The sequence below is a fragment of the Chiloscyllium punctatum genome, chromosome 35 (assembly GCF_047496795.1).
Source record: "Chiloscyllium punctatum isolate Juve2018m chromosome 35, sChiPun1.3, whole genome shotgun sequence".
NCBI classification, from domain to species: domain Eukaryota; kingdom Metazoa; phylum Chordata; class Chondrichthyes; order Orectolobiformes; family Hemiscylliidae; genus Chiloscyllium; species Chiloscyllium punctatum.
The window spans coordinates 17,708,259-17,724,230 of record NC_092773.1 but is presented as its reverse complement, the minus strand read 5'-3'; the positions used below and the strand labels follow the sequence as shown (position 1 = coordinate 17,724,230).

The 15,972-nt window shown below is 38.8% G+C and overlaps 1 protein-coding gene across 2 annotated transcripts in view; it reads left to right on the top strand.

The window, feature by feature from the left end:
• The window catches only part of LOC140459713 (secreted frizzled-related protein 1-like), a 113,769-nt gene extending 111,145 nt beyond the window's left edge, over positions 1-2,624 (top strand). For both annotated transcript variants that reach the window (XM_072554150.1, XM_072554151.1), the window contains exon 3: positions 861-2,624. In XM_072554150.1, coding sequence (XP_072410251.1) covers positions 861-1,186 — 326 coding nt within the window. In that variant the 3' untranslated portion in view covers positions 1,187-2,624. The remainder of the gene's footprint in view (positions 1-860) is intronic.
• The last annotated feature ends 13,348 nt before the right edge of the window (positions 2,625-15,972 follow it).

The window sequence follows — 15,972 nt, the reverse complement described above, 5'->3', positions numbered from 1 at the left end:
AGAAAGGCATGATGCATTGGTTAACAAGGTTCTGAATAATTTTGAGGGAAAATGCAAATGATATTTGACATTCTATGAAACAAATGACAAGTAGTACATGGCGGATGTATTTCTCAAGCTCAGATTCACAACACAATGAGGCACAAATCTCATGGCTTTGGTTTTTTTATCATCTTCTCCATGTTAGAATACAGCAGAACCAAAGTGCCAGAAGCAAAAATACTGCAAAATGTTGAGGATGTGAAATAAAAGGAAGGAAAAAAATGGAAATACTCACATGCTGGGCAGCATTTGTGGTGGTGACTTCAACCAAAAACATCAAGTGCATCTGTCTTCACAAATGCTGTCTGACCTGTGAAGTATTTGCAGGAACTTGCTTGTATTTAGCAATTTCTTGGAAAACCTGAGATCTGACATCTATCTTTTGAAGGTTAGGAACCCATGGACAAATTTTAGTCTCAATGCACTTGAAACCAAAGCAGGTTCAACCATGGCGAGCTGTCTTAAATTTAATCAGTTGTGTATTCACTCTGTCTGGATGAAAAGGGATGGAGAATGATATCTAAATTGAAATCTACCCACTCTCCAAGATGTCTGAGGCAGAGTTAGAAAACATGGCAATGTGAGAAAGAAAGCTGATTTAATACCTTAGGGGTTCTTCTGGCAAAACTACATCCTCAATTGCAGGGTTGCAGCTGTTCAAGTATATGTTTTTAAGAGTAGATCCACAAAACAAGAACAAATACTGTACAGTCTTGGGCTATGGGAGGGAGAGAGATGAACAAGACTTGTTGTCCGTTATTCATAAAAGGTCTCTATTTTTGGCACCTTTAATTAATAACTGTGCTATTTTATTCAAGCTCTCAAAATGAAGATCAAAGAAGTCAAGAAGGAGAATGGAGATCGGAAAATCATTCCACAGAAGAAGAAAAAGCCTCTGAAACTGGGACCACTCAAGAAAAAGGACCTGAAGAAGCTGACCTTGTACATTAAGAATGGGGCAGACTGCCCTTGCCACCAACTAGACAATCTCAACAGTAACTTCCTCATTATGGGTCGTAAGGTGAACAAACAGAATCTCCTGACAGTTATTCACAGGTGGGACAAAAAGAGCAAGGAAGTCAAAAAAGCTGTGAAGAAAATGAAGACTCATGTATGTCCCACATTCCAGGGTGTCTTTAAATGATGTTCTGCCTTGTCTTTAATCAATCAAGAGCAGTTGAACTTGCACATGCATTTTTAAAATAAAAGTTAAACTGATTTTTTTCCATAAAATAGGATGTCCCTTTTGAACTATGATTTTCCCCTTTTACTTAGATCCTGTGTGTAATGAAAGTATTTTTTATTTCTTTCTGTTAATCAGTACAATAGCATAGACTATTTTAAGCCAGAGAGAGGGAAAGAAATTTTAAAGGGAGGTATTTGGATAAAGTCTATGTTTTTTCTGCTAATTAAATATCATCCAACAATGTTCAGACAGATAAAAACCTCTCTAATGGGCAAGCAGTCCTATGATCCTCTTGGGCTATGATAACTTGACCTTTACCTTTAGAAAGGGAGTCATTACTCAGGCCCTTTAAAAGTGTGATTAGATGGAATTTAAATTTAGAAATGATGCTTGGAGTATAACAGAAATTGTTCAGCCTTTATGACCCCCATCTCTCATGCCCACGTGATCTTTGAAGAACCACAAGAGGGAAATAAAAGCAGTTTTGAAAAAAAGTCACTTGAGTATTGTATTCAGTGAGCACTTGGTTGGATTATATATGTGATTGGTTACCTGGGAAGTATCAGATCTGCTTAAAGATTCTGGGTACAGACAAAGTTGCCAAAAAAACCACTTGGCTTCTGCCCAAAGTGCTGACCTGTAAACGCTCACTGTTGCTGATTATAACTAACATCTGACCATCACTTTCTCCCTCGGTATAATTGCAATGATAACAATTTCTTAAAAGATTCATCAAACATCATATGGTATTGAACTTGGACTATTTCCAAAGACTCCCATCTCCTTCTGGCACTGCAGCTTTACAGACTGACAGCTTTGAACAGCTCGAATGTGTTCACATAGAATTAACAAGTAATTTGGAAAAGATGAGCCTTGTGTAATGGACAAATTAGGAAAAGGTTCAGAGAGAACTAAGTTTTGTTCTTTGTAGATTTGAGGACATGAGTTAGGGAGGTTTTCAGTTACAAACTTTTTAAAGTAGAGCTTCACTGCTGTTGGTGTTTGCCAAAAGACAAATTTTATACTGGAACAAATATCAGCAGCTTCTTCATTTCCTGCGTTTAGTCTTCTGTGCGTTAATAATCATTTATGATTTCTCTTACAGATTTACCTGCGTTCAGTAAAGCAATGGTACAATGGTCTTTCTGTATCACACTGATATATTTTCATCTTTTTCAATGTGTTATCAACTCATTTAAAGTTCTAAAAAAAAAAGACTGCACTGTGAATATATCATTCTACCATGACAAAGTATCTGGAGAAGTATTGTTTTCACCTGACTTTATTTCACTTATTTCAAACAGTTTGGATAATTGCTCAGAGTAAAGAGCTGCTTCCTTTGTAGTTCCTTGTAATTAGACCTGCTTTTTGAAAATAAATTGGTTCAAAATTTGAATTTTGCTTCATATTTCAAAATCTACTCTTTATAAAGTTGATCTATCTGTGGGAACAGAGGCACAGAAGGATAACCAAACTGGAAATTTAGCCAAATGACCATCAGATCAGGAACTACCAAGAAGAATGCCAAGAAAGTTGGACAAGCCCACCTTATGTTGCTCTAGGTTAATCTCTGATCAGGTTGTTTTCAGATAGAACTGGGATCTATTAGAGGAGGGCATTTGCCCTCTTGGAACTGTAATGATCACACTGTTGGAAGGAAAGGACCATAGTGGCAAATTAATTATCCTGTTCAGATGAGAGAGGACTAAAATATGTTGTCTCTTCTGCACTGAGATATCAGGGCAAAAATAAACTCATCCAAGTACTGTCATTGCCCTGCAATATTCATTTGTTGATCAATGTATGATGTGCATAATTCAGCAGCGGTGCTCCCTCACATAACCAAATAGCCCTTGATAACAAGAAGTGGCTACTTGGTTGATAACTAGAGCCACACCTCAATGTGGTTGGAAACAGACCGAGAGAAAGCTGGTTTATACATGAAAAAACATTTCTGTAAGATTTAAATGCAAATTACAAACTTGCTTTTCAATCACATGACAGGGGAAGGAGGTTGCAGAAATGTTGGTCAACCTGAAAAAGAGTCAAGCAAATTCAGTCCTGAAATCATGTAATTTCACAACTAGACCTTTACTTCAGATTGCCAGTCTGTATGCACATGGAAGCATTTGCTCCATCAAGTGATGTCCATATTAAGTGGATCCACATTTTTTTCAGAGCAACTGGTTTTTTTGGGTAATTTGATAATAATGAATTGCATATGTAGTGAACAAAAATGTTAAGAGTTGTTTAATCCTCCGTCTGACATTTGAAGGAAAGGAGATATTCATTTTAAACCATTCAATTCAACACAGCTGAAGAGGAAACAAATGTACACAGCATTAAAGTGGGAGGTAAAATGGCTATCTTCCCACATAGGTAAGCAAAAGCACCATCTCATACTTACCTCACATATGTGCAATGTTCACTTCACAGATGTGATCTCAAAATTCAGCCAGTTACTTTCCTCTGGGTATACCAAGTTAGAACAAAAAAACTCCTTAATTTTACACGTGCCACAAGCAAATATTGACTTCCTGATTTTGTAGTAATCCAATCTAAAGAAACATTTACCCTTGTACATGTTGAAACTGCTGCTTCAAAAGTTATTTTTCAACAAAATGTGAAGACACAACATGCAAATGCAATACTGAGCACAAACACAGAAGGAAAAGAAAGGCACCTCACAATGGGAAATGAATTCATGCTGTACAGCTGAATGATACTGTTGTTATTATTTACTGGAGGAAGTTTAGGGACCTGCAGCAGGGTTGATGCTGAAAGAAATCCTTATACTGGCAGGGCGGACACCAATGTGGAACGGTTATCGATGTTGCTAACAATGGGGTAGGGTGGTTTTGCATGTCATCACAGCAAATGGCTCTGTATCTGACACTTGATTGACCTTCAGCCAATAAATATGCCAGAGTTATAATCATAAAGTCATACAGCATGGAAACAGACACTTCAGTCCAACCAGTCCATGCTGACCATAATCCTATACTAAACTAGTTCCACCTGTGTGTTCCTGGCCCGTAGCCCTCCAAACCTTTCCTATTTGTCTACTTGTCCCAATGCCTTTCAAATGTTGTAATTGTATCTACATTGGCCACTTTCTCAGGAAGTTCATTACGCACGCAAACACTGTCTGTGTAAGAAATTTGCCCCCAGTGTCTTTTTTAAATCTCTATTCTTTCACCTTAAGAACCCCAAGGATATTTCCCATCCTAGGGAAAAGACACCTACCATTAACCCTTTGTATCCCCTCATTATTTTATAAACTTATATAAGGTCGTCTCTCAACCTCCTACACTCCAATGAAAAAAGTCCTAGCCAATCTAGCTTTTCTTTATAATTTAAACCTTCCATACCCAGCAACATCCTGGTAAATCTCTTCTGAACCCTCTCCAGCTTAATAATATCCTTCCTATAATTAGGCGACCAGAACTGGGCACAGTATTCCAGAAGAGGCCTCATCAGTGTAATGTACAACTTCAACATGATCTACCAACTCCTATACTCAAAGCACAGAGCGATGAAGGCAAGCATACCAAATGCCTTTTTAACCATCCTGTCTCTTTGTGACGCAAACTTAAAAGAATTATGTGCCTGAACCCCTTGGTCCCTCTGTTCTACAACACTATCCAAGGCTCTACCATTAACAATGTAAGCCCTATCCTTAAAATGTAAAATGCATTGATTGAGTGACATCAAAATGTTCTCAGCTTTGCATAGCAGAGGATGCCTGCTCCAGTAGCTTTATGTCCTAGACAAGCCAGGTTGAAATACGCATATGCATTCAACAGGGAAAAGGGAAGCAGATTGTGCTTCCAAGTCACTCAGGATCCAGCCACCAAACGCATGACTCCAGGTCCAAAACTGTGTTGTTGCCTTTTGACAACATAGTTGATAAAACATCATACTGGGGAGCGATACTCTTGAAAGGTTCACAGTCACATATCAGTTTGGGCCAAGGTTGCAGCTGTCAGTCAGGGTGGAAGAGTCTTGCAGTTGATCTCATCATCCCATTACTGGGGAATAAATAATCATAAAATGTTTCTAATTAGTTTTGCTCTATATGTATTACTCTTTTAACTGAAAATATCTCAAGTATTAAAAAAAACACAGAAATAGAAGGGAAGAGATGCAGAGTGGGGAAGGGTTCAGAGAATACTTTGATAATACTGGAATAATACACCACCCACTGGAAAAGTTAACCACAATATCAAATTGTTAAAAAAATTAATTGTAGAAAGAAAGGTGGCACATGAGAAGTTTGGTCTAAATCTAATAAACAGCAAAGAATAAGCACAAAATGAGGATGTAACTGATAGAATAAAAATAGATGTCGTGTATGATGAATTTCAGAGGGCTTTTAGATTAGATTAGATTACTTACAGTGTGGAAACAGGCCCTTTGGCCCAACAAGTCCACACCGACCCACCGAAGCGCAACCCACCCAGACCCATTCCCCTACACCGAACACTACTGGCAATTTAACATGGCCAATTTACCGGATCTGCACATTTTTGGACTGTGGGAGGAAACCGGAGTGCCCGGAGGAAACCCCACGCAGACACGGGGAGAATGTGCAAACTCCACACAGTCAGTCGCCTGAGATGGGAATTGAACCCGGGTCTCTGGTGCTGTGAGGCAGCAGTGCCACCGTGCCGCCCATTTAATAAGATCCAACATAAGAGGTGAATGGGAAAAGGTAAAGCACACAGTGGGGATAATATATTGGCATGGATTGAGAATTGTTTGACAGACTGGACACAATGGGAATAAATAGGTCTTTATCCAAGTGTCAGGCAGTGACTTGGGGGTACTGCAAAGATAACTGTTTGAGCCTCAGTTGTTCATTCATTCAACATGAATGACCTGGATGAGGGAGCTAAATGCAACATTTTGGTGTTTGTTGATCATGTTGGATGGCATAGCAGGCTCAAAACGCTGAATGGTCTACTCCTGCTCCTACTTTTATGTTTCTAACTTTAAATTAATAAGCTGTGAAAAGTTGGCATGTAAATATGAGATCACATCTGAAGGACTGTGCAAAGAATTGTTACTCTTATATAAGGAAGTTGTAATTGTAAATGTGTGAAGGCAGATCAGAGAAGGTTTACTCAACAAATATCAGGAATGAAAGAAGCCAGGGTGGGGGGGGCATTGTCTTTTACTTAGTACAGGCAAGGCTTGTATCCACTGGTGCTTAGAATGGTCAGAGATGGCTCGATTGAAACAGCTAAGATCCTGAGGAAGCTTGACAGTCTAAATGCAGAAAGGATGTTTCCTGCTATGGGAGAATCTAGAATGAAGGGATCACTTGATATAAAAATCAAGCATTGCTGGTTCAAAACAGAAATGAGGCGACACTTTTTTCTCTCAGAGTGTCATCAGTCTTTGGATCTTTCTTCTGAAAAGGTGGTAGAAGTGGGGCCCCTGAATATTTCTTCGGTCAAGATGGATAGCTTCTTGTTAAGTAAGGACGTGAAAGGTTATCAGGGATAGGGGAGAGTTGAATTGAGGTTACAATTAGACTAGCCATAATCTAAATGCATGGCGGGGCAGGCTCAAAGGTTTGAATGGCTTATATGTAATTTTGCTCAAGCAGCAAGCTGAAATCTACTCTCAAATTCTCAGGACTTATGGGTTTTGAATCAGTAAAGAAGGATGTATGATTTTCTTTGTGCTCTCCCTTTATCCCCTGTTGAGAAGTAGCAGGGCTGTCAGCAAGGACTTTGGTTTGCAGAATTGTTACCACACATTTGCCCTTGTTGCCTACTAACAGAGCACATTAGAATTACAAAACTATTTGTCATTGGCTGCCCTGAAACCATTGTTTTTCTTAAGTTGACTTACTAGAAAACAACAAAAACATGAATTGTTGCTGGCACAATTAATAGCGAGCAATAATTTGCTGAAGCATATATTTCTGGACTTCTTAAAAAATTAAAACTGCAAAAGACACACTTCAAAGCCTGACTTAGGGTACTTATTCAATGTGTCAGACAGCACAGCAGGTTTTCATTAAGCATAGGGGGGGGAAAGCATAAGAAAATTCTTCCAACTGTGCAATGTGATAGCATACACAATTGCATTTTCTCCATAGCAGACATTAACAAAAAATTGCAAATTCCCCGTAGCATGCCAATTTTGGAGGCTATTTTTCTGAATAAACACTTTCATTGGAACAATTCAACAACATAACTTGTAATTGTTCGAAGAAATGTGAAATAACTGTCATGTAGATAGCAATGTTTTTCACTCATTATGTAACATCTGCATGCAGCAGAACAGTAATTACTTGTGTTATTTATGTGTGACAATGAAAGGTCATGGAAATCATTTTCAGGCTTTACTGTCAGATAGCATATAATTGGAAAGCAGCCAATGAGTTATAAACATGAAATGGAAAAGAGGCAATTAGACCCATTTTTTTACAAAAATAGATGGCCTCATCACTGATCCATTACTGAAGGTGATTAGGTCGCCAAAACGAGGAGAGCAGGGAAGTTGGAATAAGAAGCTGGTTTCAGGAAAATTCTTGGTAATACTGTGTGATTGCATCACAGGAATGGAAACCTGCCATGCTTACCTGGTCTGGCCTATATATAACTTGAGTACCTGAAGTAGCTATTTTGCTTTTTAACTACTCTCTGAACTGGCCTAACAGGATGTTCAGTTGAGTCAACTGCTCTAACGAGCAGAAAGAATAAAACCGAATTACGCACTCGGTTGCAACCTGAGTATCAAATCAGGACACAACCAAGGCATTTCCAATCATGGATAGGGGAGAGTTGATTTGAGGTTACAATCAGACTAGCCATAATCTTAATGCATGGCGGAGCAGGCTCAAAGGTTTGAATGGCTTATATGTAATTTTGCTCAAGCAGCAAACTGAAATCTACTCTCAGATTCTCAGGACTTATGGGTTTTGTATCAGCAAAGAAGGATGTATGATTCTCTTTGTGATCTCCCTTTATTGTTACCTCACATTTGCCCTTGTTGCCCACTAACAGAGCATATTAGAATTACAAAACTATTTGTCATTGGCTGCCCTGAAACCATTGATTTTTTCTGAAGTTGATTTACTAGAAAGGAACAAAAGCATGAATTGTTGCTGGCAATGAAAATACTTCTTCATGCATATTTCAGGATTCATGCCAAAGTTGAGGGTGGTTGCTTACATACGATACTCAAGCAACAGCCGACTTAGTCGAGAGTGGGTGCTGGAAAAGCACAGCAGGTCAGGTAGCATCTGAAGAGCAGGAGAACAGCCTGACTTCATCAGCTGCTGTTAGAGACTCTTCTGTCACTAACACAATATCCTTCTTGTACTCCTCTACACCAACCTACTGGTCATTGATATATCTCTCCATGATACAGTTGGAAAGTACAACCATTAAACAGAGACAAAATTTTGCCTTCACACTGATACCCTCCATTGTGTTTTTGCCATTTGAAAGTCGCTAAATGCACACAACTTCCCTGTATGTCATCAATTTCACTGGCTTTAAAACCCTCACCTCCTCCCAAACACATGCATTTGTCCCTATTAAACCTCCCCCACTGGTTTGTGCACTAACCCAAAACAATTTTGATAATAGAAAGGTGGTTTCAACGAACTGAGCTGCTTGTAGTCTGACTCCATTGTCGGAGACTTGCTGATTCACGGGAAGATTCAGGGAAGAATGAAATAAAGAAAATAATTTTTCTGCTTTTAATGAAATAACTGTGAGCCAAACAATTTTTTTTTGCCACAGATTGCTCTGTGTAGGATCTGGATAATAGGTCAGTCACATTTTACTAATTATAAGGTATAAGCAGCCTATTGAAAATTGCAAATTTAGTTGTAATTGCTCACTGGAAAACATTTCATTCAACAGTTTATGCCCTGTGGTAACTGTGGTTTGCTCATTTCTAATGTAAAACAATGAGGAAAAAAATGTCTGGGTTGGAGTTTCAAAGAAGTAATAAACTGTGGGATCATCTATAAGGGCTGATTTCCTATTGTGTTGTGCTGTTTAGGCTGCGGTTTGCTGCAGTGTGTGCTGGTTGCAAAGTAATAAACTCCCAGATTCTGGAACCTAATTAAAATGAATAAGAAATAAACAATGTAAAAAGAAAGCTTGATGTCATCTTTATCACAACCTGGCCATTTGTGCACCAATATTATTGTGATCGTGACCAGGTAATCATTTTAGCAACTGATTGAGAAATCCAAAACGGTATCAGGGAGAATCCTCCTGCTCGTTCTTTGAAGAGTATCACTGGAAACATCCACCCAAAAGAGCTAATTTCAGCCTCAGCTTTATGTCTCAAGCAAAAGACAGCAGTGCAGTTTCCTACCTCAGTACTGCACAAGAGTATCTCCACAGATCAGATGCTTAACATTCTGGACAGGAACTTGAGTCTTTTGATTTAGAGATTATCAAGAGAGCTATTCATTGAACAAAGATTGACATGAATCATTTAGGCCATGATTTCTCATTCCTCAAAGTGTTCTTCTGGAGCAAGATTGTCCGAATGGAGAATCAAGCTGCAAATCACAGAAAAACCAACAAGTTCAGTGAAAGCTTTACTTTGATAAAATGTTCAACAAGGATATAAAATATATTCAACTTGACAATTGAATATATTTATCCTCTATCAAGTCAACAGAAACAAAGCACAGCTAAACAATGAGATGTGTTTCTTCATGCTGCACTTGCTCAAGTCAACAAAATTGCAAACTATTTAATCTTATTGTTGTATTTTTTTTTAAATGGCATGACGGTTATCCAAGTGACACTTAGTAATGGGCCCAAAGTTGCAGGAACAGTAAGACCCTGAAATGGGCCAGATCATTAGCCTAATCAAGTCTCTTAATATCAAAGAATAAAAATTGGTGGTCAAGCCGTTCTAAGTCTCTCCTGTGCACTTATTTAGCTATGCTATCAGCCGCAAGAGAGACCTAGGTCAGAAAATCCACAAATTAGGACAAAGAAGAAATGTGAGTTATTTTTAGGTATCATTTGGCTCAGATATTTTCCTAACCAATCTACTCAGAGAAGTTATTGCTCACTTCAGGAATTGAGTCCAGGTCTTTTACTACTACTGTCCACAAGGGCTTCTCGGCACACACTGACAAATATTTGCAGATGTGTGCACATTAATGATTCACCTTTGTGAAACATACATGATAAATGCTTCAAAGCTGACAAAAACATGTATGCATATAAATGTGTGAACGAACTAGCTTGATATTGAAAATGTCAAAAATGTCTGATGTGTTTTTTTACACCCTCCAATTGGATCTCCAATTAAAACATTGTTCTGTGAATTTCCAGCTTCTCTGTTCCTAATTTGGGAATTTCTGGATTTCTCTTTCCTTGTCAAAATGCTGGGTCACACAACAGAGTGAATAATCATATGCACACATCGAATCACTTCTGTAAAGGCTAATGGATACACTTGATTAAAAAGTAATTATAAAACTTTTCTGCTGTTGCTTTTAGCTGCTCCTGTCAGCACTTACGGCACAGTGTGTCACATATGTCTGTCTTGTGCCAGCATCACACACCCACTATAATTTGTCTGCAACTACTTTTGTGACCTTCATCAACCAATTCTTAATTCTTCATAAATGACCAGTCTTTCCACTTTATGCTGTTTAAGGGATGTGTGCAACTTTTAACTTCTGATCAAATGGCCTAAATACTGACATTTGCTTTTCTGGACATCATTTGTTACACTTTTCTTTGTTTTTGCAATATCAAGTGCTACTTCACTTGTCTTGCAAACTGTACCTCAAATTTCTGGCATACAACTTAGCATTCCATTTCAAACTCCCCTAATTTCTTTCTCAGATTTCTACTTGCAGTCAAGATTTCTGAGGCTAGTAGGGATGGAGCATGTTATGAGGTTTCTCCTTGTTATAAATTCAGCTTGTTAATGCATCTTCATCACATTGAGAAGTAAATCAACTCTATATACTGAAGCACTATCCTCTTGTTAAGAGGTAGCATTAGTATTGTTTTATAAGAAAATTGGCCTGCTCTATGCCTCCATTGAAAAATGAACAGGACCAAGAGGGTTTAAAGATTTCAAATAAAAAAAAATCATCTTCCAAACTGTTTTCCAACATATAAAGACTTTAGTGCAAGAGGTATTCACAATTTTATCCTTTACAATGAATAAAAAAAATTGTGGTCACTAATTTGACATCAATCAAAACAGAAATGTATGCTTCTTTCTATTGGCAATGATAAAATAAAAGAGTTCTCAACTAATTGAGACATATTTTAGCAAAGTCATTGGACATAATTCAAGTGCTCCTGCAAATTGCACAGAAATGCTGTTGCTTTGATGTCACTAGTTTAAAATTCTGGATCCACCCCCAACCCTAAATAGCATTGTAGGTCAACCTAGAGCATGTGAACTGTAGCGGTTCAAGAAGGCAGCTCACCACCAGTTTCTGAAGGGCAAATAGGGAGCGACAATAAATGCCGGACAGCCAGTGACGATGACATCTCACAAATGAATAAAAACAATTCAAGATGATAGTCCACAACCAACTTCTCAGATCCACCAGCGATGAACAATAAATATCCTTCTTGACAGTGTCATCAACATTCCGAGATCAAATTACAGCCACTTTCCTGTCTAAAATTAGCATGAATTGTAAGGGGGAGAAATTAACAGAGTATTTCTCTCTTTTTTGTTCACTCTCACCATATTATGCCAACCTTCTACCCATTATATGTTGGCCAGAAGCTGTGATAATTCTGCCCTTGAGTTCAAGTCCCACCTCATCAGCTGAAAAAGCTCCATACAACTACTGAAATAATTGAATTGAATTTAATTGAATTTATTGTTACGTGTACTGAGGCACAGTGAAAAGCTTTGTCTTGCGAGCAATACAAGCAGATCACAGAGTTAAGTAGCATAGATAAGTAAATGATAGGTAAACAACAGCAAAAACAAAAACACAGGTACAGGTGAATGTTAAGAGTTTGTGAGTCCATTCAGTATTCTAACAATAGCACAGTGGAAACTTATGAAACTGGCTGGTGTATATGTTCAGGCTTCTGTACCTTCTCCCTGATGGTAGAGGTTGTGGAAAGGCATTGCCAGGATAGGATGGATCTTTGAGAATGCTGGCTGCTTTTCTTTGACAGCGGACCTGGTTTCTTTCGATGGGAGGTTTGTGATTGTCTGGGCCGAGTTCACCACTCTCTGTAACTGTCTCCGATCTTGAATAGTACAGTGCCATATCAGGTAGTGATACATCCAGACAGAATGCTCTTAACGGCGCACCTATAAAAGTTGGCGAGGGTATTTGCCATCATGCCAAATTTCCTCAGCTGCCTGAGGAAGATGAGATGTTGTTGGGCCTTTGTAACCAGTGCATCCACATGAAGAGTCCAAGAAAGCTTATTATGGATGACCACTCCCAGGAGCTTGACACACTCTACTCGTTCCACCTGTGCTGTTGATGTGTAGGGGGGCATGGGTAACATCCTGCCGAAAGTAGAGTTCCTCGGTTTTTCTGGCATTGAGAGCTAGATTGATCTCAGTGCACCATTTTTCCAGGTCTTCCACCTCCCATTTGTTGTCTGTTTCGTTACCATCTGAGATTCGACCGACTATGGTGGTGTCATCAGGGAACTTGTAAACGGCATTAGTCCAGCATAAAATCTGCCATAATAGGCTAATTTCAGTTGGGGTGACCAGGAAACTACCAAACTGTAATAAAATCTAACTGGTTTACTAATATCCCTTCAGGCAAGGAAATCTCATACTTGTTCAGGATATTCACTGGAATTTGGAAGAATGAGAGGTGATATCATTGAAACATTGTGGATTCTGGAGGGATTTGACAGGGTAAATGCGAAGATGCTTCCATCACTGAAGACTCTCAAATCAGAGGGCATAGGCTCAGAATAAAGGGGTTAAAATTCATGACTGAGATGAGAAAGAATTTGTTCACTCAGAACTTTGAGAATTTCTGGAACTCCTTGCTACAAAGAGTTGAGGGGGAAGAGTCCTTATGTATATTTAAGACAAAGCTAGATAGATTCTTGATCAGCTGGGGAATCAAGAGGTAAGTGGAAAAGGCAGGAAAGTGGATGCGAGGAGGTTCGGATCAGCCATCAGCCTACTGTAGGGCAGAGCAAGTTTGAGGGGCTGAATGGTCTACTCCTGCTCCTGTTTCTTCTGGTCGAATGCAAGGTCACATCTAGCCTATTTGTGTCTCCAGACCCACAGCAGTGTGGTTGACTCTAAAGTGGCTTTTCAAGTCATTCAATTGCATTCAGGAAAGTGGCCAGTTCCTCAAGACCAATTCAGGATGGACAATACACACATGCTGTGAATAGTAAGGCAGCTGAACAAATGTGATTGAAATACAATGTATCAAGTTTAATTTGAGACCACAGAACTGTTCTAATTCCTTGTGTGTTACAACTCACGGATTGAGAACGCATTGTGAAATCAAAACATACTTAAATATTAAAGCAGAAATTGTGCTTCAGTGTACTATGACTCACTGTAATAATTAAAAGTTCACAGGAAGCCCTGCAGAACCATCACCATAAACATAAATCATGTGTGTCATGGAGAAGACACAGTTTTACCAATCATGTACAAGAGAACAGGATGATTTTCTTCAGTCAATAAATCTTCAAGATGTGAACAATTATTGTCAATTATGTTTGGAATGGTGAATAGTGTACTCCTGCATTAAGAATTACTCTTCCACAGTGATGATTTTCACAAAACACAGAAAGGATTATCCATTGTTCTGTCCTGTTCATCCTGAAGGCACTTCGTTGTCAGAATACACAGCTGAAACTAGCAATTGCATTTGTTAATTAAAACCATAATTAGAGAGATAAAAGATACATGAAGAAACCACAGAGACAAATATAATTCACAAGTATTTAAACATCAATTTTAGAAAAAAAATTATTGTACCATCTTTAAGACTTTTACAGAATTCAAAATGGGTTGTGCCAATGCTCATGGCAACCACAGAGAGTCTTGTTGAAAAACATAAATCACAATTGTCAGGACACAGGTTTAATCCACCTCCACTAATTTAAACCAGCAACATAGAAATGATTTACCCCAAAAGGTAATCTGTGAAAATTTGAGAGGCCAAGAACTCTTAAAGTCAAAATTAGCAACTTTATTTCTTAAAGTATAACAGAGAATAATTAACTAACAACTATTTACAACTTATTCCTCTAACCTTTTACTTTCCCTTCTATAATACTAGTCCAATAAAACCCCCAGTTAAGATTCACCAAAAATTCAGATTTCAATACCTAGCACCAGTCAAATCTTCCCTTTGCATCCTCCTCTGTAGATTTTCTTCTTTGAAGGGATTTCTGTTTCACAGGTCATTGACTGATAAAGGTACCTTGAAGAGAGCAGTCTGTACATGCTGGTGACTTGGCTGTTCTCTCTCAACTGTACAAGTTCTCCCGGCCTTATACCTCAAAGCATCAGATTGTGTCACTGGCTTTTAATATTGTCAATATACTAAATTCAAACATGATTGAGTTTGGTTTTTTTGGGGATATAATTTAAATTTATTGGTCACATTCAAATTTGTTTTTATATCCAGGCAAACACATTAATAATCTCATGAACTGAGAAAAATAATTTTCACCGACTAAGAGGAACTTTTCCAGTGCAACTGAACTTACTATAATTACACCGAAAGCTGATTAAACTTGATGCAAAGCAGATTTAAATCTGAACATTAGGAGAAGGATATTTTGCTGGTCTCTGTGGTAGGTTAAAAAAAGTATAGAGTCAAAGTCAAATAAATTGTGGTGTTAGCTCCAGTATTAGCCAGGCAGCCACAATGTAGTCAGTGAACAAACTTATTGTTTAAGGATTCATGGTCAGCAGTACTCCTGTAGTGATGGCATTGAGGTCAGCCAGGTAGACCTCACAGAATCTGAGTTCCATGATGAGGGCTGTTAACCTGGTCTAATCAGGGAGCTGTGGCTGTCAGATATAAACAGGAGCGTCAGAGGTTCTGTTCATTCTGAGATCTGGCTCTGAGGGAGTTGGATCAGTGTCAAGGGGATTATACGTGTAAATTAAGGGTGACTTGGTGATGGGATGGGATAATTGCCTCTGTGGAGTACCTCTGTGGAGTCATTTCAACTCCCTTGCTGTTCTTCAGAAAGGTGCAATGGGCTCTTTTCTGGCTTCAGTTTGGTGGTTAAATGACAGCATTGCATTCAGTGCTGCATTCTATCGGGAAGTATACTGAAGTGTCATCCTAGATTGTGTGCCTCAAATTTCTGTTGTAGCATTGGATGGTCTGAGTTCTTGTGGAGATTTGCACAACTGAGTCAAAATGAAAACAGCAAACAAGACCGTGACTTGATTTTAATGTCATAGAGACATAGAGATGTACAGTGTGGAAACAGACCCTTCGGTCCAACCTGTCCATGCCAACCAGATATCCCAACCCAATCTAGTCCCACCTGCCAGCACCCGGCCCATATCCCTCCAAACCCTTCCTATTCATATACACATCCAAATGCCTCTGAAATGCTGCAATTGTACCAGCCTCCACCACTTCCTCTGGTAGCTCATTCCATACGTGTACCACCCTCTGTGTGAGCAAGTTGCCCCTTAGGTCTCTTTTATATCTTTCCCCTCTCACTCTAAACCTATGCCCTCTAGTTCTGAACTCTCCGAACCCAGGGAAAAGACTTTGCCTATTTACCCTATCC